The 23,989-nt window shown below is 47.6% G+C and overlaps 1 protein-coding gene across 3 annotated transcripts in view; it reads left to right on the plus strand.

Moving 5' to 3' along the window:
* Window positions 1–22,083: 22,083 nt before the first annotated feature.
* The window catches only part of LOC140426827 (arginase-1-like), a 131,314-nt gene continuing 129,408 nt past the window's right edge, over window positions 22,084–23,989 (plus strand). For 2 of the 3 annotated variants that reach the window (XR_011948307.1, XM_072512058.1), the window contains exons 1-2: window positions 22,084–22,473; window positions 22,574–22,646. Coding sequence is in view for 2 of the 3 variants with exons in the window: in XM_072512058.1 (XP_072368159.1) it covers window positions 22,366–22,473; window positions 22,574–22,646 (181 nt within the window). In the remaining variant the exon portion in view is untranslated. The remainder of the gene's footprint in view (window positions 22,474–22,573; window positions 22,647–23,989) is intronic. The other variant, XM_072512063.1, reaches the window with a different exon arrangement.

The following is a 23,989-nucleotide window of genomic DNA, read 5'->3' on the forward strand; positions in this document are numbered from 1 at the left end:
CACCATCCCAGAGACACTCACCTCAGTTGGACACTTTAGTGAAAATGATCCTGGGACACTATCTGTTGCTCACCATGCAGCTGATCTGATACAGCAGGTGGAGGTAGTGTCATGGGAATGCCACTTTAAGAAATGTTTGTCTGCTCAAGTGGCTGCAGTGATGTCAGAGTGTTGGTGGAGCTGAGCTCTGGCTCTGCTTTTTGGTTTTGCTTTGAGGAAAAGCTTGGGTGTGTCTGTGTTTTTTAGTTTCGTTTTCAGTGTTGGAGCAGCAGCCAGCCAAAGAAGATGTAATTTTGATCTCTCTGCCATCTAAGGAGTAGCTCCAGATCATTTGGTGAATTCAGAGTGATAACTGCTCTCATTACAGAATTTAAACCTGATGTGCTTCTGTAAAAAGGGTTTTTGTCTTATGGATGTTTAAAGGAAAGTTAAAGGATTACTTAGAGTGTTGTATTCTTTGGGGGTTGTATTTGAATTGATGGTTGCTAAGATGTTCACTGTATGTGTTAAAAAGGTTAACTGAGTTCATAGAATAAACAACGATGTTCCTGACCATTGTGGTGATATGCTTATGGGCCATCTCATAGTTGGATGGTGTGCGACCTCCAATCAGCAGGTGGCGGTACAGGCACACTATGCGGTCTCCAGACCAAGATCATGTGACCTGGGACCCGGTTATAAAGGGAGACACATCCGGCCATCTTCAGAAGAAGATTGAGGGGGTAATAATGTGTACATGTAATTGTTCAGTGCTAGGTGTAAGTTCCAGTGGAGTAGCAAGACTCCATGCCAACGTGCTCTATCAGATTGCCAACTTACCACACGAGATACAATAAAAGGGTCCTGGTTTGGACAGATTGAACTGTTTGGTGAGTTACTTCACAAAGTACAAGGGACCAAACACAACATGGTACCACGAGTGCTGAAGATTTGAATTCGGCAACAGCAGTGACAACGTTAGGCATTCGAATTGAAGACCATTCTGGTGAACTGCAACCTGAGGTGCCCAACGCGTAAAAAGTGCTGAAGCTCGAGATGGACGGACCGAGGGCCCCCCACCAGCTTCAGGTATCCAGTAACATAAGTGAGAACTGGTAGCTGTTCAAATAGCAGTTCAAACTTTATGTTTCGGCTGTGGGCCTGTAGGCCGAGCCTGATGAAAGGTGACCAAATTGTCTTTGGTTTGCTTGGTGATAAGTTTTGGGCGGTGTAGTTGCAAGAGGAAGATCTGGTGCTGGAAAAGGCAGTGAAGATTTGTCTGGTAAGTGATATTGCCGCACAAAGAGTAGGTGCATTCTGCTCATAAAATTCGGCACCAACATGGATGAAGAAGCTAGCGCCATTAATGCTGTGACGCACGTCATAAAGAAATGTGGTCTCAGTGGGGACAGCCATTTTAAGTGGCCGACAGGAGCCTCCGCCGCCATCTTGTGCCAAAAACGTGGCACTCAACATACCCCACGGAAATGTCCGACCTATGGAAAAGTTTGTTCCAGGTGCGGCTGTGTTGGCCACTTTATAAAGCAATGCTTTGTGCGTTCCACCATAAATCATGCACGAGCGGTGCATGCAGCAAATGAGATAAACACAGAAGAACAATTTTTCATTGATCTCATCGCACTGAGAAACCACACGACTAACAGAAATAAAGATGGAAGGAAACATGTAGACAATCAGAATGCTCCGAAAATTTTTACGTCCATACTCAAATCGAAGGTAACACTCAAATGATACTTTCATTTGGTGTGACTTTGACCTGAAAGCGACAGCCAACCTCATAATCGACATGCTTTGCAGAAGCTAAATGTCCAGCAAGACTTTGCTAATCGGTCAGGGATCATGATCGACTTCGGCACAAGAACTCTGGAGACGTCTGATGTTTGCGAATTAGTGCTCTCAGTGGCAGGCATAAAGCACACAATACTCTTTCATATTGTAGATTTGGATGTGGACTCAGTAATTGGTATAAAATCGTGTGAATCCCTGAATCTAGTTGAGCAGCTAAATTTCCTAGCAGATAGCTGGTCACTGTGCACAGTGCATCACTGCAAGGCATTACGGTATGCAGGGTGTATGAGGATTTAGAATAGTGGAAGACGACAAACCAGGCATAGGGGCGGAACTGCCGGCGAGCATTCCGCAATTCTGCCTTGGAGAACGTTCATAGACTCAATGGCATGATACAAGGACATGATGAATGCTTACTAAAGCATCTGCAAGATGTGAGTGTTCAATTGAGAGAGAATGAAAAGCGTCACTCTGGAGTTTACATTCGAATGAGTATTATACAAATGAGGAGATAACTAAAGTATATCAGTTGGACTCACGGCCGCTGAAATCGTGCATGGTTGAGCTGCAGATCATCTGCTGTACAGGCTGCACAATCGACTGGAGGGAGGGCAAAAATGTAACAGTATGAACAATTCGATCAAAACCAAAGTACGGGGGTCGAAGCAATCCAAGAACAGCGGCAAGAACCATACCCAAGGAATTGTTGTTCAACTTCTTCAGTCCAACTAAAGTTCCACAGGCTTTGGAGGCCAAACAAGAGGCGGATTTTGAACTTGCCGCACTAATTCAAAAACAAATAATACCGTATATAAAGTTATACATTTCAGATGAAAAAAGTGACTATGGTGCTGAATCCGAAGCCAACTACTTGAAACTCTGTTTGAGGTTACTGACGATGATGAAGGTGAGACGGATGATGAACACTATGAGCTACTTGTACATCTCTTCTCCAGCAGCAAGTCTTCGGTGGTCTGCAAGCAATGACGAGGTGGTCACGGGAGACGCCCAGACCGCGCTGAACTCTGTGGAAAGCGGGAGTTTGAAGATGGCGCATGTAGAATTCAAGGCTGCTGGTACTACTGGAGGTTGGCTATTGAGGGGACCAGAGACGCAAGAAATCGTACCGATCTTGAAAAAAATGACCTCGGAGATATGTAAATCCCGCCACAAGTCCTTGACACGGCTCCAATAATCTACTCCCAAGCAGTCGGCGACACCGATGATGAGTGGGAGGACATTGATGAAGATGCTGATTGCAGTGATGTGGAGGTTGAACTATTAGGCGACTCTGACACTGACTCTGAGGACGACCTAATGACCATATCATTATGCAGGTCCATGGACCACTCGCACATTTGCGACTTTGATCAAGAAGACCCAGGGCTTGGATCAACTAAGCCAGAAGCTATAGTCATCTGCAGTGATGATGCTCCAGTATGCTGAGATGAGATGAGATCGCCAAACATGGTTCCTTCCTGCATGCCGGCACTAGAAACCGAGGTGATCCAGCATCTTAATGAGGCTGCAGAAATGGGCATGCTCACACCAACCAGAGATGAGGAGACACCTAGACCTTGTCATGATATGCAAACATGCAACCAATGAACACTCACAATAGGACACAACCAATGGGCAGTCAGGGTACTCAGAGGTGGCATCACCACAAGGGGGCATGACATAAACACTATAAAAGGGATGAGGCACTCACACCCTGTGCCTCTTTCCACAGACAGACATCGAGAGAGTTAGGCAGGGTTGATCAGCAGCATCACACCCCAGCCAGTGGCTTAGAGCAAGCTGGTACAGTTAGACTGAGTTACTGCAGTTAGATTAGCAGAGAGTCGAACTCATTTGAGAACTGTGTGAATAGTTCAATAAACAAGTTAAACTCATTTCAGACCTCTTCGGGCTCCTCACCACATAACGACAGCCAGCGCCACCCCAGAGGCAGCGACAAAGAAGGCAACCAAGAGACACACTAGAATACTTCACCGTGTCCAGAAAATGAAAAGGAAAAAGAAGGAAAGACTGGGAGAACTACTGCATCCCACCAGCATCAAAAGCACTTGCAGGTAACAAGCAACAACGTGCCAGTAAACGAAAGCAAAAGCGACTGGTCACGCAAATATGGCAGTCTTGGACACAGGCCTTTCTAAGTCACAGGGCGAAGCGTAAGAAAAGCAAGAAGCCGGCAAGCGAGCCAGATTCTGCAGAAGTGGGCGCATTGAAACAATGACGTCTGCACAGAATGCAAATAGGCACTTTTTGAAAAAACCTGCTCACTGAACCAGCTACATGCTATACCCTGTACAAAATGTAATGTGTCATGTTGCCTGTAAAAATAATTTTATATTCATGTTTAGTGAGGAAGGGGGATGTGGTGATATGCCTATGGGCTATATCATATTTGGATGGTGTGTGATATCCAACCAGCAGGTGGCGGTACAGGCACACCATGCAGTCTCCAGGCCAAGGCCATGTGACCTGGGACCAGGATACTAAGGGAGACACATCTGGCCAACTTCAGAAGAAGATTGAAAGGGTAATAAGATGCATATGTAATTGATCAGTGCTAGGTTTAAGTTCCAAGAGTAGTAAGACTCCATGATAATATGCTCTGTATCAGATTGCTATCTTACCACACGAGACACAATAAAAGGATCCTGTTTTGGACAGATCGAACTGTTTGGTGAATTACTTCATAAAGTACAAGGGACCAAACACAACAAGCGTGGCCCAGTCACAGCAGGCCATGGCTGGGAATATCGGCGGCATTGCCCAAGCACTGGTCGATGTGGCACAGACACAGAGGGAGTGGTCCAGTCCCAGAGGGAGATGGCGCAGTCACTGGCTGATGTGACACAAACCCAAAAGGTGGGTGGCACAATCAATGGGTTAATTGGCGCAGTCCCAGATGGAGATGGTCCACTCGCTGTGCTACATGGCTGTGCAGCGCAGACCCTGGCCGAGACCAGAGCGGGCCTCCAGGACTAGCTGCGCTTGGTGGTGGGGGAGCCTCAGGGGATAACTCCGCCTGCACCCCCATCCCATGGAGTAGCCCAGGGGCCTTCGGGCACCCCAAGGGAGGAGTAGGTGATGGAGTCCATGCCGTTGACTCCCGCATGGGAGGGAGGAACACCGCAGCACCTTCGGCTCCCCTCCTCATATCCCTGGTGCATCTGCTGGGCAGCGGGCAGCACAAGGCAGCACCATGCCACCTGGGACACTCAAGCAGCAGCTGGCCCATCTAGACCCGGTCGCCCCAGAAGATGCCCGCCAACAGGGACTCAGGTCACAGGGCAGGAAACATATTAGGCCACCTCCACTCCTCTTGTGCCGGATGAGGAATCACCTAGAGGTAGCGTTAGGGCCTGTAAGGCCAGAAAGTTAGACACCAGTTAAGTTGGCACAGATGCAGGGCACAGTTTAGTTATAGGGGCTAGGGCGCAAATCTGTAAATATTTGTTCACATTAAACACCTATTACCACTGTTACAAACTGTCTCGGTGTTGTCAGATGGGAGTGAGGGCTGGGCTGGTCTGGGCTGGCCACAGAGGTGGGGGGGGGGGGGGAAATGATGGGGGAAATGGTGTATGTTGTGGGAGGCCCGGGCTCCCCATCCCCAGCCATCCCCACCACCGTCACCCCAGGGATTCGATGGGACCGTGTGGTGGAATGGCTAGCTCGCATGCAGGGATCACCCAGGTGGACGGTGGAAAGTGCTACCGTGGGCAAGAGTCAGACATTGTCAGATGATGTGAAGCACCAGAGCTCATCGAAGAGCGCGTTGTCATCATCCAAACCTGGTGTTATGGCCAACCTGCACCCCCACACCGTAGTGCGGCAGATATGCATCATGGAGGGGGTTGCAGGCGCGGGGGTGGCCGGAGGGGAATGAGGGGGTGCGGTGTTGGGATGCGGTGTCCGTGCTCCTGGTCAGTTCCCCCCCCCCCCCCCCCCAGTTGGTGAACCTGGAGGCAATCAGAGCGTCCCGTGCGCGTTGTCCCTGACTCACACATGTTGTGCACGCTCCCATGGCTGCCTGGGCTCCATGTCCTGTCCATCTTCGCCTGTAGCCATCTGGGATGGCCACATCCCGATTACAAAATGGACACTTGCAAAGAACTGGACAATACGGAGAAACAAGCAGGTACAAGGTCTGTCTGTTGATTAGAGCCATGGCTCTCAGACAGGACAGAAACTGCTAAGCCATCTACATACTAATGAACCATCTCCGGGGACAAAAGGGAAACATTTAGATACACGAGGTTAAGGCAGACACCCCGGTGCCAGAAGAGACTCAAACAAAGCAAACCAACGGCCACCTACGACACGCCCAGCAACCAGGGAACCAACCCCTCTATTGGAGGAAGATCGATAAGAATGAGTAAATGTTGCTCTCTTTGGTGTTATCTCTTAATTTGGCTCTGTTTAATTACGTTTGCTCAAGAGTTGCCAGGTATCTTTCGACACCGCCACAAGGTTCAGAACCGAATACTGATCACAGACTCGATACACCAGTTAGTAAGTTCAAAAGCAATGCTCATTTATTTACACACAGTCAAATCTACTCATGCATAAACTCTACAAACTAAACTATCACCATTACTAAAGCCTATACTTAGCTTCGAGCCCACTCAGTCAGAGGAACAATGGCCGTTGCTCGGTTCTGAGGCTGCTGGGTTGAGCTGTTTACAGGATAGCAACTAGGAGCGTCTATCTCGTAGCGTGCGTTGACTTGGAACTTACTTGGTCTGGCATAGCTGCTAGGCTTGTCTCTCTTCGCTGAGAGCCAAGGCCAAAGAAGAAAGATTCTCTCTTGGGGAATAACTTTTATACCTGAAAGGGCTTTGCGTGCTTTTGGGTGAGCCTTGAACTTGGCTTCGAATAATTGGGCCTTTCCCAATCATTCTTATCGATCTTCCTCCAATAGAGGGGTGGGTTCCCTGGTTGCTGGGCGTGTCCTAGGTGGCCATTGGTTTGCTTTGTTTGAGTCTCCTCTGGCACCGGGGTGTCTGCCTTAACATTGTTTATCTAAATGTTTCCCTTTTGTCCCTGGAGATGGCTCATCAGTATGCAGATGGCTTAGCAGTTTCTGTCCTGTCTGAGAGCCAATGCTCTAATCAACAGGCAGACCTTGCACCTGCTTGTTTCTCCGTATTGTCCAGTTTTCCCTGCATTCTTTACAAGTGTCCATTTTGTAATCGGGACGTGGCCATTCCAGATTGCTACACTCCCTCCTTGTGATCCTCCACGTGAAGCGTGAAGGATCACATTACTACGTTGTCTTCATCCTCTGACCAAACGGGGCACCCATACTTAGGCTCTACACTGTCCTACCCTATGCGGCACAATCTTACCTGAACCATTTTAAATACATTCATTATCATAAAACTCTACGGGGCGCTATGACATTAATACATGCATTACAGAAAAGTAAAAAAACTGGAACCTCTAACTAGTCTCAATAAACTATCCTCATTCAAACAATCCAAAAATCTACAACATCTTAAACTGTACAAATTAGCAGCACACAAATTTCTCTGGCCTGGCAGTCAGACACAGAGGTTTACATCTCTTTATTCCACAGAATGCATAAAGAAAAATGGATGCACTTTAATCTGTCCCAATGGGTTTGAGGGTCTGGTGAAATCCGAAAATGGGGGACCTAAATCTGTATAACGGGGTGCGAGAGCGATATGCTCTCTTTCACCATTTCCTAACTCTAAATGTTTGCACGACACTGCAAAGTATCGCCAGCACTAAGAGTGCTTCGACTACATATGAGAGTGAGTACCAGGTGATAAACTTATCACACCAGGTCAGGTATTGCTAGCTGTCGCTGGGCTAGTTATCTCGGGGTTCCGAGATTGCAGAGGTGAGAATCATTTACGGTTTGTGGGGTAGGGGTCAGGGGGGTAGCGTCCGCGCGCAACTGAAGGGATCCCATTAAGATCCATGTGAACACGAAGGCTGTCTTCATCTTTGTCGGTTCTCTTCTTTGTCTTCCTCTGGGGTTCCTGAGGTTCCGGAGTTCTGTGGACACAAGCATAATTTCTGTTATTATCTTGCTTAAGATCTCGTATGTCTGTCTGTCTGTCCTTTGTTGCCAATTTCCCTTTATAATTGGTCACCGTCTGTGACTCCTTCAATTTTTTTTATACCAAATATTTGGGACAAGACATCTGAGAAAAATACTGACATAGTGCGAGCTGTCTCGCAGCCTGTGCAATCTACCATCCTAGTGTTTTAGGATTTAAATAGCATACGGAAGCAACCTAAGGGTTGCCAAAACCAAACAAAGGAATTTTGAACGTAACGAGCCAAAATGGTGTGCGTATGGGCCACGGCAGGTAAGAAATGAGTGGAATCCCCGGGTAGGATGGTGATCAATGCCGTATGTCCTCTACCCGAGCGTAGCTGACCAGAGGGGGGTCCTCAGGCAGGGTGGGGACCAATGCCGTTTCTCCCCTGCCTGAGCAATCGGCAAGAATGGGTAAGAATGTGGTTGTCGTGGGGGCTTCCTCTCGAATCAGGAGAGTAGCTATGAGTCGTGTTCTGTCGACAAACTAGTTCCTCTGAACGGTTGTCTGGCGACAAACTTGTACCTTTAAACTGGTTTCTGTTGACAAACTAGTTCCTCTGAACTATTGTCTGGGGACAAACTTGTTCCTCTAACAGGCATTAGGCGTCAAAGGAGTGGTGACGTGGGGCCGTGAAAACTTTCGAGTTTACGCACAACACTTAACGTTAACACTAACGAACAAACACACAACAAACATGGTGCAGGTTCCATCCGAAAGGACACCGTATCTCTCCATCAGTTCCTTTTTTCTCCATCATCTGGACACCTCACTGCTCGATGGCGAACAGGGTCGCAAAGTAATTTGTTTGGTGGGAGACAGACTCTAAGTCATCATCTTCTCCCGGCTGCCAAACTTTTGTCTGTAGTAACCGTCCTAAAGCTGCTTGGGGTGAATTGGGGTCCATCTCATCATTCCGGATGAGCCTGAACAAATTGTCTCGGTGCCAGAATCGTGTGTTGAGGTTGGAGCTACTATGCTTCAATCCGTAATCGTGGGCGGTGGGTCTGGGTCAGGGGCTTTGATATATGTAATCTCGAAGGGGTCAGTGGAATCATGCTCGGATTCGCTGGGAGTCGGGCCTGGTGCAGGGGTATAGTCGTAACGTGGTGTGCTGTGGCTATCGTCATCGTGATCGCTATCACTGTCGCTGTCGCTGCCGGTTGAGGGAAGGGAGAGGCGGAGTCGTGCCTCTGGGAGCGGAGTTGAAGTCGTGTCTGAGGGCGGGCTGGACTGGGTGGGGGAGGGGAGGAAAACGTCATCTGTGGGCGGGGCGTGCTCGTCTGCTGCTACGAGCTGGATGTGGTGTGTGTGGTTATTCTGCGAGCCATAAGCCTTGAGCTAGTTTATATGAAACCACGCAGACTTATCATTGGGATAGATTATTTTGTATACTGAGGGGCTGACTTTGTCCGAAATGGAGTACGGTCCGGAAAGTTTTGGGGAAAGGAATGAACTGGGGTTGTAAAGGGAAAGCATAACTTGTTGCCCGACTGTAAACTCAGTGGCGTGTACTGTTTTGTCGAAACAAGCCTTGCTCTGTTTCTTCCTGGTTCCAAGTCTCACAGCTGCTGCGAGTTGGGCTGCCTTTATGTTCTGTATCAGTTGTTGAACCACATTTTCATGCGTGAGGGCTGTGACTGTGGGGCTGGCCAGATCCAGGCCTAATAAATACTCTGTGCCTTTCATGGGGTGTCCGGTCATGAGGGTGTGGGGGGTGTATCCTGTGGATGTGGATACCGTGTTTCTTATAAACATTAAAGCAAATGGGAATAATTAAGGGCAGCACGGTAGCATTGTTGACAGCACAGTTGTTTCACAGCTCCAGGGTCCCAGGTTCGATTCCGGCTTGGGTCACTGTCTGTGTGGAGTCTGCACATCCTCCCCGTGTGTGCGTGGGTTTCCTCCGGGTGCTCCGGTTTCCTCCCACAGTCCAAAGATGTGCGGGTTAGGTGGATTGGCCATGCTAAATTGCCCTTAGTGTCCAAAATTGCCCTTAGTGTTGAGTGGGGTTACTGGGTTATGGGGATAGGGTGGTGTGGGCTTGGGTAGGGTGCTCTTTCCAAGAGCCGGTGCAGACTCGATGGGCTGAATGGCCTCCTTCTGCATTGTAAATTCTATGAAATAAGGTTCGCAGTCATCACCGTTCTTCTCTCCCTGGTAACGTTAAAGCAGAACTTTTACTCCTTATGTCTACCTATCTGCTCCTCTATCTCCTGCTGGCTGGTGGGTAGCCTGTAGTAAACCTCCAACATTGTAACTGCACCCTTCTTATTCCTGATCTTTACCCATATAGCCTCGCTGCCCTCTGAGGTTTCATTCCGCAATACAGCTGTGATATTCTCCCTAACCAGCAGCGCAAGTCCTCCACCCCTTTTACATCCCCCTCTATCCCGCCTGAAACATCGAAATCCTGGAACATTTAGCTGCCAATTCTGTCCTTTGCTCAACCAGGTCTCTGTAATGGCAACAACATCATAGTTCCAAGTACTAATCCAAGCTCTAAGTTCATCTGCCTTACCTGTTATACTTCTTGCATTACAACATATGCACTTCAGGCCACCACTCCCGCTGTTTTCAGCAACATCTCCCTGTCTGCTCTTCCTCAGAGCCATACTGGCCCTATTGTTAAGGGCCAGGGTTTCGAGAACCCCAAAGTGTATCATGGAGTTCACCTGACTCACAACTTTTAATAGATTGTGGTATGGGGAGCACACGGCCCACTCTACAGGTGTGGTACAGAAGAAATGGAAAAGTGTTTTTTAAAAGCAAAACATTGTTTATTCTATGAACTCAAGTTAACCATTTTAAAACATACAGTGAACATCTTAGCAATCATCAATTCAAATACAACCCCCAAAGAATACACCACTAAGTAATGCTTACACTGTCCTTTTAACATCCAGGAGACTTACAAAAAACATAACCTTTAACAGAAACACATCAGGTTAAAGTCACTACTGAGAACATTCATAATTCTGAATTCACCAAATGATCAAGAGATAATCTTGTCATGGCAGAGAGAACAGCAGTACACCTGTTTTGTCTGGCTTCAGCTCCAACACTGAAAATGAAACCAAAAAGACACAGACACACCCAAACTTTTCTCAAAGTGAAACTAGCTCCACCCACACTCTGACATCACTGCAGTAACATGAGCTGCCAAACACTTCTTAAAGTGACATTCGCATGACACTATTCCCTAGTTCTCCCTCAATTTTTTCACCTTCTGACCTATTGCTCTGGTACCCACCCCCCTGCCATAATAGTTTAAACCCTCCCATGTGACTAGCAAACCTTGCGGCCAGGATATTTATGCTTCTCCAGTTTAGATGCAACCCGTCCTTCTTATACAGGTCACACCTGCCCTGGAAGAGCACCCAGTGGTCCAGATAATGGAAACCCCCCCCTCCTACACCAGCTGTTTAGCCACATGTTTAGCTGCTCTAGCTTCCTATTTCTAGCCTCATTGGCACCTGGCACAGGGAATAATCCCGAGATTACAACCCTAAAGGTCCTGTCTTTTAACTTTCTGCCTAGCTCCCTGAACTCCTGCTGCAGGACCTCATGCCCCTTCCTGCCTATGTCGTTAGTACCAATATGTACAACGATTCTGCCTGTTTGCCCTCCCCCTTCAGGATGCCCGCTACCCGTTCGGAGACATCCTGGATCCTGGCATCAGGGAGGCAACACACCATCCTGCAGTCTCTTTCACATCCACAGAAGAGCCTGTCTGTGCCCCTGACTATAGGGTCCCCTATGACTATTGCTCTTCTGTGCTTTGACCCTCGCTGCTGAACATCAGAGTCATCCGTGGTGCCACTGCTCTGGCTGCTGCCTGATAGGCTATTCCCCCCAACAGTATCCAAAGCGGTATACCTGTTTGAGAGCGGGACAACCACAGGGTATTCCTGCACTGACTGCCTGCCCCTTCTGGTGGTCACCCATCTCTCTGCCTGCACCTTGGGTGTGACCACATCTCTATAACTCGTATCTATCTATGATGCTTTCCGCCACCTGCATGCTCCTAAGTGCATTCAATTGTTGCTCCAACAGAACCATGCGGTCTGTGAGGAGCTGCCATTGGTTACACTTGCTGCAGATGTAGTCGACCGGAACGCTGGAAGCGTCACAGGTCTGCCACATCTCACAGTTGGAGCACTGCACCTCGTTGAGTGACATTTAAGCACTAATTTATTAATTTAAAATAAACACTTGAATTATTGTTAGATTGAGTTACAATTAACTATATGGCCCTGACGCTACATGATTTTTACTGTAAAATTAAACACTAAATACCGATCTCTGCCCTCAGGTTTAGTTACTCCACTATCTAGTTAATCGATTAGATTTTTATTGCAATATTATTATGTTTTCAAATTTAACAGATTCCCAACCAGCCAATCAGGTCACAGCTATACTGTGATGTCACTTACAGGCCAGAAGAGAGAGAACAAAACGGTAGGGAAAAAGCACCTTCTCCCACTTTGCACCGAATTACCTCACTGCACCAAATTACCAAGTTCCAATTGATGCTGATTTTCTCCTTGGTTCAATTGCTCTGTTTTATTACCTTTTCTCTCGAGTCACCAGGTATCCTTATGATACCGCCACGAGGTTCAAGTCCGAGTAATGATCAATAACCCAGTACACCGATTAGTAAGATTTAAATCAAAGCACATTTATTATACACAGTAATCGCTACTCATGCACAAATTCTACCTCTAAGCTACTTCTATAACTAACAGGCCTATACTTAACTTAGGACTGGCCCACCAGGTCAGGGGAACAAATGGCCTTTCGTTCGGGTTCTGAGTCTGCGGGATTCGAAGTTGGTACGGATTGGTAGCTAAGAGCGCCTATCCCGTAGCGAGCGTTGAATTAAGACTTACTTCAGTCGATGATCACTGCACCAGTCACGGTCAATGTTGGTTCGTGTTGCTGGGTGAACCGGGCAGGAAGAAGAGGTGAAGAGCGCGATTTGAACTTGGGGCTTAACTCTTATAGTCCCCAGGGGCTTCCCGCCTTTCGGGGCGAACCCTGTACCTGGTCCCAAGTGATTGGATTTTCTCCAATACTGGAGTGGTTCCCTGATCGATGGGCAGTCTTGAGGTGCTCGTTCACCTCCTTTGTGTTGGCTCCTGCTGGCGCCGAGGAGTCTGGCTTTACTTTGTGTGTCCAAAATGTTACTTATTGTTCCCGGGGATTGCTCATCAGTATGCAGATGACTGTTAGTTGCTGGTATCGATGTTGTCTGGCCGTTGCAGAGGTAAATACACAGCAAACCTGCAGCTGCTGGTGTCTGTCTATGTTGGCTGACTTTCCCATCAGCCTTTGCCGTTCGCCATTTTAAATTGGGTGTTGGCCAATTTAGGTGGCTACACAATTCCCACTCTGGATGTGTCTCCTTCACCTGCGCAAAGCTGACTGAGTGCGCTTTCTGTCTGTCTTTTATACAGAACTCAGCTAACCAGGGTGACTCACAGTATTTAAGCTACAAACAGAAGAATACAATGTACACCCTTGTGCCACTAAGTAGGCTGAATTCAGGTGACTGACAGATAACTGTCTCTCAGCAATTAGGGTGGGGGCAGCTTCAGCCAATCAGACACTAAGCTACACACTGCACTTTTAACAGAAAAACAGCAAAATTAGATTTACCACTTACCTTTCCTGATTACCTCACTGCACCAAATTACCAAGTTCCAATTCCCACTCTGGATGTGTCTCACTCACTCAGGACGTGTCTCCTTCACCTGCGCAAAGCTTCACCTGATCGTAAAGAAATCACTCCCTGGACCCAGGGCATCCCATCGATGGCAGCGGACCCTGCTGCCCAGGCATCCTGGTGGGCTCGGTCCACATTGAAGTGGATGTATTGAGCCGCCTGGGCAAGTAAGGCCTCCATGAGGGTGCGAAAGCACCTACGCACCAAGGTTTGTGAAATCTCGGACAGGTTCCCACTCGACGCCTGGAAGGACCCCGTGGGGTAAATGTTCAGTGTGACCGGCACTTTGACGGCCACCGGCAGCAGGTGTCCCATACCCCTGCGGTGCCAGGTGTGCCATGATCTGGCAGATTTGTTGCACTGTCTCCTTGCTCAGCTCGAGTCTTCGATGACAACCCGGTCCGACAGGTCCTCCAATGACAGGCACTGCCGGTACACACGAGGTCTCATGCGGCGCCTCTTTGGCATCTTCTCCTCTTCGGCCTGTTGGGCGGCCGCTCTCCATCCTGGGCGGCTGCCTCCTGTTCCTCTGCAGCACGCTCTGCTGCTCAGAAGGGAAGGGGGGAGAGGAGTAGAGCATTAGTCATTGGAGACTCCATAGTTAGGGGGATAGATAGGAGATTCTGTGGGAACGAGAGAGACTCGCGGTTGGTGTGTTGCCTCCCAGGTGCCAGGGTGCGTGATATCTCGGATCGTGTTTTCAGGATCTTTAAGGGGGAGGGGGAGCAGCCCCAAGTCATGGTCCACATAGGTACCAACGACATAGGTAGGAAAAGGGATAGGGATGTAAGGCAGGAATTCAGGGAGTTAGGGTGGAAACTTAGATCTAGGACAAACAGAGTTATTATCTCTGGGTTGTTACCCGTGCCACGTGATAGCGAGACGAGGAATAGGGAAAGAGAGGAGTTGAACGCGTGGCTACAGGGATGGTGCAGGAGGGAGGGTTTCAGATTTCTGGATAATTGGGGCTCATTCTGGGGTCGGTGGGACCTCTACAAACGGGATGATCTACACCTGGACCAGAGGGGTACCAATATCCTGGGGGGGAAATTTGCTAATGCTCTTCGGGAGGGTTTAAACTAGTTCAGCAGGGGCTTGGGAACCTGAATTGTAGCTCCAGTATACAGGAGGTTGGGAGTAGTGAGGTCATGAGTAAGGTTTTAAAGTTGCAGGAGTGTACCGGCAGGCAGGAAGGTGGTTTAAAGTGTGTCTTCTTCAATGCCAGGAGCATCCGGAATAAGGTGGGTGAACTTGCGGCATGGGTTTGTACCTGGGACTTCGATGTTGTGGCCATTTCGGAGACATGGATAGAGCAGGGGCAGCAATGGCTGTTGCAGGTGCCGGGGTTTAGATATTTCAGTAAGCTCAGGGAAGGTGGTAAAAGAGGGGGAGGGGTGGCATTGTTAGTCAAGGACAGTATTACGGTGGCAGAAAGGACGTTTGATGAGGACTCGTCGATTGAGGTAGTATGGGCTGAGGTTAGAAACAGGAAAGGAGAGGTCACCCTGTTAGGGGTTTTCTATAGGCCTCCGAAAAGTTCCAGAGATGTAGAGGAAAGGATTGCAAAGATGATTCTGGATAGGAGCGAAAGCAACAGGGTAGTTGTTATGGGGGACTTTAACTTTCCAAATATTGACTGGAAACGCTATAGTTCGAGTACTTTAGATGGGTCCATTTTTGTCCAATGTGTGCAGGAGGGTTTCCTGACACAATATGTAGATAGGCCAACGAGAGGCGAGGCTGTATTGGATTTGGTACTGGGTGATGAACCAGGACAGGTGTTAGATTTGTAGGTAGGTGAGCACTTTGGTGATAGTGACCACAATTCGATTATGTTTACTTTAGTGATGGAAAGGGATAGGATTCTCCCGCAGGGCAAGAGTTATATCTGGGGGAAAGACAATTATGATGCGATGAGGCAAGACTTAGGATGCATCAGATGGAGAGGAAAACTGCAGGGGATGGGCACAATGGAAATGTGGAGCTTGTTCAAGGAACAGCTACTGCGTGTCCTTGATAAGTATGTACTTGTCAGGCAGGGAGGAAGTGGTCGAGCAAGGGAACCGTGGTTTACTAAGGCAGTCGAAACACTTGTCAAGAGGAAGAAGGAGGCTTATGTAAAGATGAGACATGAAGGTTCAGTAAGGGCGCTCGAGAGTTACAAGAGAGAGCTAAGAAGAGCCAGGAGGCGACATGAGAAGTCTTTGGCAGGTAGGATCAAGGATAACCCTAAAGCTTTCTATAGATATGTCAGGAATAAAAGAATGACTAGGGTAAGAGGAGGGCCAGTCAAGGACAGTAGTGGGAAGTTGTGCTTGGAGTTCGAGGAGATAGGCGAGATGCTAAATGAATATTTTTCGTCAGTATTTACACAGGAAAAAGACAATGTTGTCGAGGAGAATACTGAGATTCAGGCTACTAGACTAGAAGGGCTTGAGGTTCATAAGGAGGAGGTGTTAACAATTCTGGAAAGGGTGAAAATAGATAAGTCCCCTGGGCCGGATGGGATTTATCCTAGGATTCTCTGGGAAGCTAGGGAGGAGATTGCTGAGCCTTTGGCTTTGATCTTTAAGTCATTTTTGGCAACAGGAATAGTGCCAGAAGACTGGAGGATAGCAAATGTTGTCCCCTTGTTCAAGAAGGGGAGTAGAGACAACCCCGGTAACTATAGACCAGTGAGCCTTACTTCTGTTGTGGGCAAAACCTTGGAAAGGTTTATAAGAGATAGGGTGTATAATCATCTGGAAAAGAATAATTTGATTAGACATAGTCAACACGGTTTCCTGAAGGGTAGGTCGTGCCTCACAAACCTTATTGAGTTCTTTGAGAAGGTGACCAAACAGGTGGATGAGGGTAAAGCAGTTGATGTGGTGTATATGGATTTCAGTAAAGCGTTTGATAAGGTTCCCCACGGTAGGCTACTGCAGAAAATACGGAAGCATGGGATTCAGGGAGATTTAGCAGTTTGGATCAGAAATTGGCTAGCTGGAAGAAGACAAAGGGTGGTGGTTGATGGGAAGTGTTCAGACTGGAGTCCAGTTACTAGTGGTGTACCACAAGGATCTGTTTTGGGGCCACTGCTGTTTGTCATTTTTATAAATGACCTGGAGGAGGGTGTAGAAGGATGGGTGAGTAAATTTGCAGATGACACTAAAGTCGGTGGAGTTGTGGACAGTGCGGAAGGATGTTACAAGTTACAGAGGGACATAGATAAGCTGCAGTGCTGGGCTGAGAGGTGGCAAATGGAGTTTAATGCAGAAAAGTGTGAGGTGATTCATTTTGGAAGGAATAACAGGACGACAGAGTACTGGGCTAATGGTAGGATTCTTGGCAGTGTGGATGAGCAGAGAGATCTCGGTGTCCATGTACATAGATCCCTGAAAGTTGCCACTCAGGTTGAGAGGGTTGTTAAGAAGGCATACGATGTGTTAGCTTTTATTGGTAGAGGGATTGAGTTTCGGAGCCATGAGGTCATGCTGCAGCTATACAAAACTCTGGTGCGGCCGCATTTGGAGTATTGCGTGCAATTCTGGTCGCCGCATTATAGGAAGGATGTGGAAGCATTGGAAACGGTGCAGAGGAGATTTACCAGAATGTTGCCTGGTATGGAGGGAAGATCTTATGAGGAAAGGCTGAGGGACTTGAGGCTGTTTTTGTTAGAGAGAAGAAGGTTAAGAGGTGACTTAATTGAGTCATACAAGATGATCAGAGGATTGGATAGGGTGGACAGTGAGGGCCTTTTTCCTCGGATGGTGATGTCTAGCACGAGGGGACATAGCTTTAAATTGAGGGGTGATAGATATAAGACAGATGTCAGAGGTAGGTTCTTTACTAAGAGAGTAGTAAGGGTGTGGAATGCCCTGCCTGCAACAGTAGTGGACTCGCCAACACTAAGGGTATTCAAATGGTCATTGGATAGACATATGGACGATAAGGGAATAGTGTAGATGGGCTTTAGAGTGGTTTCACAGGTTGGTCGGCGCAACATCAAGGGCCGAAGGGCCTGTACTGCGCTGTAATGTTCTATGTTCTATGTACATGCTCCGCTGTTGCAGCTTCCTCCTCCTCGGGCAGTTCCAGCTCGTATAGCCGCAGAGCATCCCCCAAGGCTGTGGCGACCAGCAGGAAGGCCACCATTGCTGGTTGAATTCCAATATCCATTATCTGCAGGGGTGAAAGGCCGACATGTCAGCATGGTGCGTACCCCCGCGTGCCCAAACAGGTCCAATGGGCTACATGGTGGCTCTGGTTGGCACCACATGTCCATCACATCTCTGAACGCCTGGCCCGGTCATTGCCTGGCACTGTGGGGGCCTCTGGTCTTGGCATCCGACCTTGCTGACAGGGGTACGTCAGCTGACATTGCCCTTGCCAGCGGTTTGCTCCACAGCTCCCGCCTGGCTCCCATAGGGGCTACAGTGGCTGTTGCCCTTGGGTGGGCTGGCAGGTGGCGGCCGGGGGGTATGGCGGGGGGTCGGTTGCAGGGGTGGAGGCATCCATACAGCCGGTATCACTCTACCGAACCAAGGGTCAAGGTGGGCGGTCAGTGGGGTGCGCAGCAAGATGGCTGCCTTGCATGCCATGTCAATGACGATCCGTGACTGGACATCACCCCAGCCACATGGCGAGGGCCGCTCTGGTCACACGGCCTGTTCCCCTGTCACCCCGCCCCCCCTCCGCACCGACCCTAGCAGGGTGACCCCACCCAAGCCAGCCCGGCCAGTTTCCGGCCCGGTACCCCGCAACGATGAATCAGAGTACAGGAGGGAAATAGAGAATTTAGTGGAGTGGTGTAACAGCAACAATCTCTCCCTCAATGTCAGCAAAAGTAAAGAGCTGGTCATTGACTTCAGGAAGCAAAGTATCATACACACCTCTGTCTGCATCAACGATGCAGCACGGTAGCACAAGTGGTTAGCACTGTGGCTTCACAGCGCCAGGGTCCCAGGTTCGATTCCCCAATGGGTCACTGTCTGTGCGGAGTCTGTACATTCTCCCCGTGTCTGCATGGGTTTCCTCCGGGTGCTCTGGTTTCCTCCCACAGTCCAAAGACGTGCAGGTTAGGTGGATTGGCCATGATAAATTGCCCTTAGTGACTAAAAAAGGTTAGGAGGGGTTATTCGGTTACGGGGATAGGGTGGAAGTGAGGGTTTAAGTGGGTCGGTGCATACTCGATGGGCTGAATGGCCTCCTTCTGCACTGTATGTTCTATGTTCTGTATGCCGAGGTGGAGATGGTTGGCAGCTTCAAATTCCTAGGTGTGCACATCACCAACAATCTGTCCTGGTCCACCCACATCGACGCTACGACCAAGAAAGCACTATAGCGCCTATACTTCCTTCGGAAAATAAGGTAATAATAATAATCTTTATTGTCACAAGTAGGCTTACTGTCACTGTCTGTGCGGAGTCTGTACATTCTCCCCGTGCATTCTCTCCATACTGCAATAAAGTTACTGTGAAATGCCACTAGTCACCACATTCCGGCGCTGTTCGGGTACACGGAGGGAGAATTCAGAATGTCCAAATTACCGAACAGCACGTCTTTCGGGACTTGTGGGAGGAAACCGGTGGATACCCACACAGACACGAGGAGAACGTGCAGACTCCGCACAGACAGTGACCCAAGCCAGGAATCGAATCCGGGTCCCGGGCGCTGCGAATTTGGCATGTCCACACTGACTCTTACCAATTTTTACAGATGCACCATGGAAAGCATCCTATTGAGCTGCACCACGGCCTGGTATGGCAACTGCTTGGCCCAAAGCTGTAAGATACTACAGTGAGTCATAAACACAGCCGGGTCCATCACGCAGACCTGCCTCCTGTCCATTGATTCTAGCTACACTTCCTGCTGCCTTGGGAAAGCGGGCAGCATAATCAAAGAACTCTCCCATCCTGCTTATTCATTCTTCCAACTTCTTCCATTGGGCAGGAAATACAAAAGTCTGAGAACAAGCACCAACACGTACAAAAACAGCTTCTTCCCCGCTGTTACCAGACTCCTGAATGACCCTCTTATGGACTGAACTGATCTCTTCACACATCTTCTCTACTGAGTAGTACTACACTCCGTATGCTTCACCCGATGCCTGTGTCTATGTATCTACATTGTGTATTTATGTATGTCCTATATTTTTTCCATGTATGGAATGATCTGTCCGGACTGTATGCAGAACAATACTTTTCACTGTACCTTGGTACACATGACAATAAAACAAATCCAAATCCAAAAATGAAAACTCATCTTGGGGTCAAATGTGAGTCAGTCACTCTGGGACAGAATTTGGAGTGGAAAACAAATAGTTATTTCTGTCTTCAAATATTTAATTGGAGCAAGTTTTTGCTCAACCAGTTCTGGATATTGGGTAAGTTGAGACAATTTTAACTTTTTGATTTTACTCATAAAGCTAGCTATGCCTAATGATAATTGTTATTGTTTCCTCCCACAATTCCCGAAAGACCAGTGTTAATGTAAGCTTACTTGTGACACTAATAAAGATTATTATTACGATTCCCTTAAAATAAGTGTATATGAATACTAGAAAGTATAAAATGCAAGATAATGCCATTATCTCATCCAGTTGATTCTATGTACAAAACCTGCAAAGTTATCCTATTGCACAAACTATCTCAACTCATTTAATATCCTGAGCGATATTGAAAAGATAAAACTCTTTCAGCTTTCTATCTGAGCCTCTACCACATCGAGAAAAACTCTGGGTTATTGATTGAACCATAAAATTCACATGACGCATTATAATGTTCCATTTTACAAATTAACGATTGCCAGATTTCCATGTCCTGCCAAATTATAAACCAGATGGTCAGAAAATCTACACCATTTTGATCACATAGGTCTACATTTATAACATTCAATCTCATTCTTACCCAGATATTTATATCTCTCTATTTCTAGTAGTGCTCATCATAGCTATACGAAAAAGGACAGGAAAAGACCAAGAGGCCCATTCAACCTGCCCTGCCTTGGGTTTGTATTTATTTAGCATTTTTCATATCCACATGACATTCCAAAGTGCTTCATAGCTAATGAATTACTTTTGAAGTGTAGTGGCTCTTTTTATGTCGATAGAAAGAGCAGCAGTGTTTGTGCAACCATTAACGGACTAGTTGGCACTGGTTGAGGGATAAATGTTGGTTGGGATGCCAGGACAACTTTGCAGCTCTTCCTAAAATAGATATTACTGTTCAGCCTGAACAGCCAGATGGAGCCTCAGTTTAATATTTTTATGAAGGGTGATATTACAAAGAATGCTGCACTCAATTAGGAACGCACAAAAGTGACAACTTTGATCTTATACTCCTGTGGTGGCTTGAGGCAATACTGTGGAGGCTTCTTGTATAACCAAAAGGAGTTTATTAAAAACAAGGGAAAGGTTAATGATACATAATCCCATTAGCTGGGGTTTGGACACTCACGCACGATAGGCCCTGAGCCAGTCATGTGGACCATGAGGGATGTCCCCTCAAAGAGGCATTGCTTTTACAACTCCGATCCAGGAGCTGAATTTACACCAGCAGCAGAGATGGGTGTAATGCAAACTTGCCCAAATGACACATCACTAGGCCAGGCCCTGCTGGAGCAGGGCATTTCATGACACGTGGAGTTACTAAACATTACTATGCAGCGTTCAGGTACAAATTACTTTGTGGTGTAACTTGGGTGCGCAGCAAGACGCTGCCTTGCAGGCCACGGTAATGGCAGTCCATGCCTGGACACTGCCCCAGTCCAGTGGCGAGGATGACCCTGGCCACTCAACCCATTGCCCCGTCACACCCCCTGCCCCTGGCCCTGACATGCCCGCCCCCCCCAGCCAGTGTCCGGCCCGGCAGCCCACAATTGAACCTCTCTGTGTTCCTACCTCCTCCCTCTCTCTCATCAGCCACAACACTGGTTTCATGATTTTTAAAAGCACAAGTGAACCGCGCTGTCGGGAACTTGGCCCATCAGAGGTGAAGAATCGCAGAGGCCCGGGAGAGCACTGGTTCAGGCCTGCTAATGATATGCAGTGTTTACTGTACATGCTTTCCGGACTGTATTGACACCGCTGTCGAGGTGACGGAGAATTGCGATTTGGCATCAAAACGACACCCACCGCGATTTTAGCGTCGGAACCTATTTTCCACCCAATTGCGTTTCCCGATTTCGCCGTCAGCCAAAGGAGAATCCCACCCATTAACCATGTTCCTCGTTCCACAGATGCTGCCTGACTGCTGGCCATTTTCAGCATTTTCTGTTTCACTTCTGATTTCTAGCATCCACATTATTTTCCTTTGAGTTTAGTGATGTTGATTGGCTGTAAGCAACCGTTGGTCATGCTTACACCACAATACTGGTATGACTTAATTTTATGTCACGTTTTGACAAAGGTTCCTCAGCCCAAATGTCAACTCCTCTCTATTAAACATTGCCAGACCTGCTGAATAGTTAGTCTTCCGTTGTGCACTTTATGAGCCTGGTTGGCAATCCTATAATTGTTACTGAGAACGGGGCGGGATTTTCAGGCCACAGCCTCTGTGCTGCTGTGACTGACACGTCATCGATGTATTTGCATAGTGTGCAGATTTAACTAATAATTTGGATTATGTGTGCATCTGCTTCAGTTGTCCTCGTCAAGAGTAAAGCTCGCTGTTCTGCTAGAGGATATCTAAATTAGTTGAATTATAATCTGCAAATAGTAAAGTATTCACCGCCGAGGTGCTACTGCCTGAGGTTTTGTCTGTTAGAAACCTAAGAAGCAAGATGATGTCCGGTAAGAGTTTGGTTCTTTTGAACCGCGGGGTCAGTATGATCAGCAGAAGATTTAATCACAATGTCGGGATCATTGGAGCACCATTATCGAGGGGACAGGTACGCTACACGGATGCAACAGTCAAGAATCGAAAAATTGTTATTTTTAGCGGCGCGTTTATTTTCATATTCATTGTAAACTCTCTTTGCCTGCCTCCAGGGAAAAGAGGGTGTGAGAATGGGACCAGACGCTTTAAGAAAATCCGGGTTGATGACAGCGCTTCAGACAGGAGGTAATAATCCCGAGGGTCATTAAGAGTGGGAAATATCGATCACCTCAAAAAGGGCAAGATCATTGGAAACTTTTCATTTCAATTTTACGCTGAGAATAAAATGTACGATTGGTGGAGTATTTATAAATTAAAACCACTTTTTGTTTTGGAAAACGTCCGCCTGTTGAATAAGAAATACGCCCACTTGCAAACATAACTCATTTCACTTGCGATCGACTGCACCAACACAGGGGTGGAAATTAGGCTCTTGCCCTCAAAATTAAACAAATCATTAGTGCAAACACTCTGAAAGCGTTTCTATTTACTTTTAACTGAAATTTCCTGGAACTAGTAACTGAAGGGGAAATAGAGAACAAAAATAAGAGAGCAACATCACCCTGTCTGCTCAAACGCAGTGGTTTGAAGTGTATTTGTTTCAACCCCAGAAGTAATAGCCCGTAAGGCAGATGAATTTGGAGCAGTGATTATCGAAGTGGGGGTCGGGATGGGTCGCCAAAAGGTCACCAAAATGATCCACAAATATCGCCTCACAATGTTTACCGTTTTCTCTCGAGGTAAATTCTCAATGCTTTACAGTGCATGACCTCGCGAGGCTGATGTAGAAACCAGTGCCGTGGACTTCCTTGCCTCTCTGGGCCAGAGTAGTTGGGCAGTTTGCAGTCAGAGACCTGTAAAATTCTCTTTGGGTGGCATATCCTGCTACTGTGTTCAGCGTCAGGATCTGTATTTCCTGAGTTCAGTGTGGTATTTCTTGAGTTCAATGTGTCTGCACGGTAACACAATGGGCGGCGTGGTAGCACAGTGATTAGCACTATTGCTTCACAGCTCCAGGGTCCCAGGTTCAATTCCTAGCTTGCGTCACTGTCTGTGCGGAGTCTGCACGTTCTCCCCATGTCTGCATGGGTTTCCTCCAGGTGTTCAGGTTTCCTCCCACAAGTCCCAAAAGACGTGCTTGTTAGATGAATTGGACATTCTTAATTCTCCCTCTGTGTACCCGAACAGGCGCCGGGGTGTGGTGACGCGCGGTGTTTTTCAAACTTTTTTTCGAGCAACCTACGTTTACAGAATGGCCGACTATCACGACCCACACCACATTCACAAAAGATTCTCCATAATTACTTTTACAAAATCACACTCATTGTTGCCTCTTCTGTATTGTGCAAATTTGTACATTGAGCTGCTGTTTCCCCTTAAACGACAGCTCCACCCTGATGCCTTGCCAAGGATTATTTGATTAGTTTATTTCTTCACACCCATTGTTAGCATTTGGAAAACTGTGTGCAAGCGCTGGAAAGATTAACAGGCTCAATATTGCAGTTTTAACAACGTCAGGTTTGCATTCA

This window comes from Scyliorhinus torazame, chromosome 1 (assembly GCF_047496885.1).
Source record: "Scyliorhinus torazame isolate Kashiwa2021f chromosome 1, sScyTor2.1, whole genome shotgun sequence".
NCBI lineage: Eukaryota > Metazoa > Chordata > Chondrichthyes > Carcharhiniformes > Scyliorhinidae > Scyliorhinus > Scyliorhinus torazame.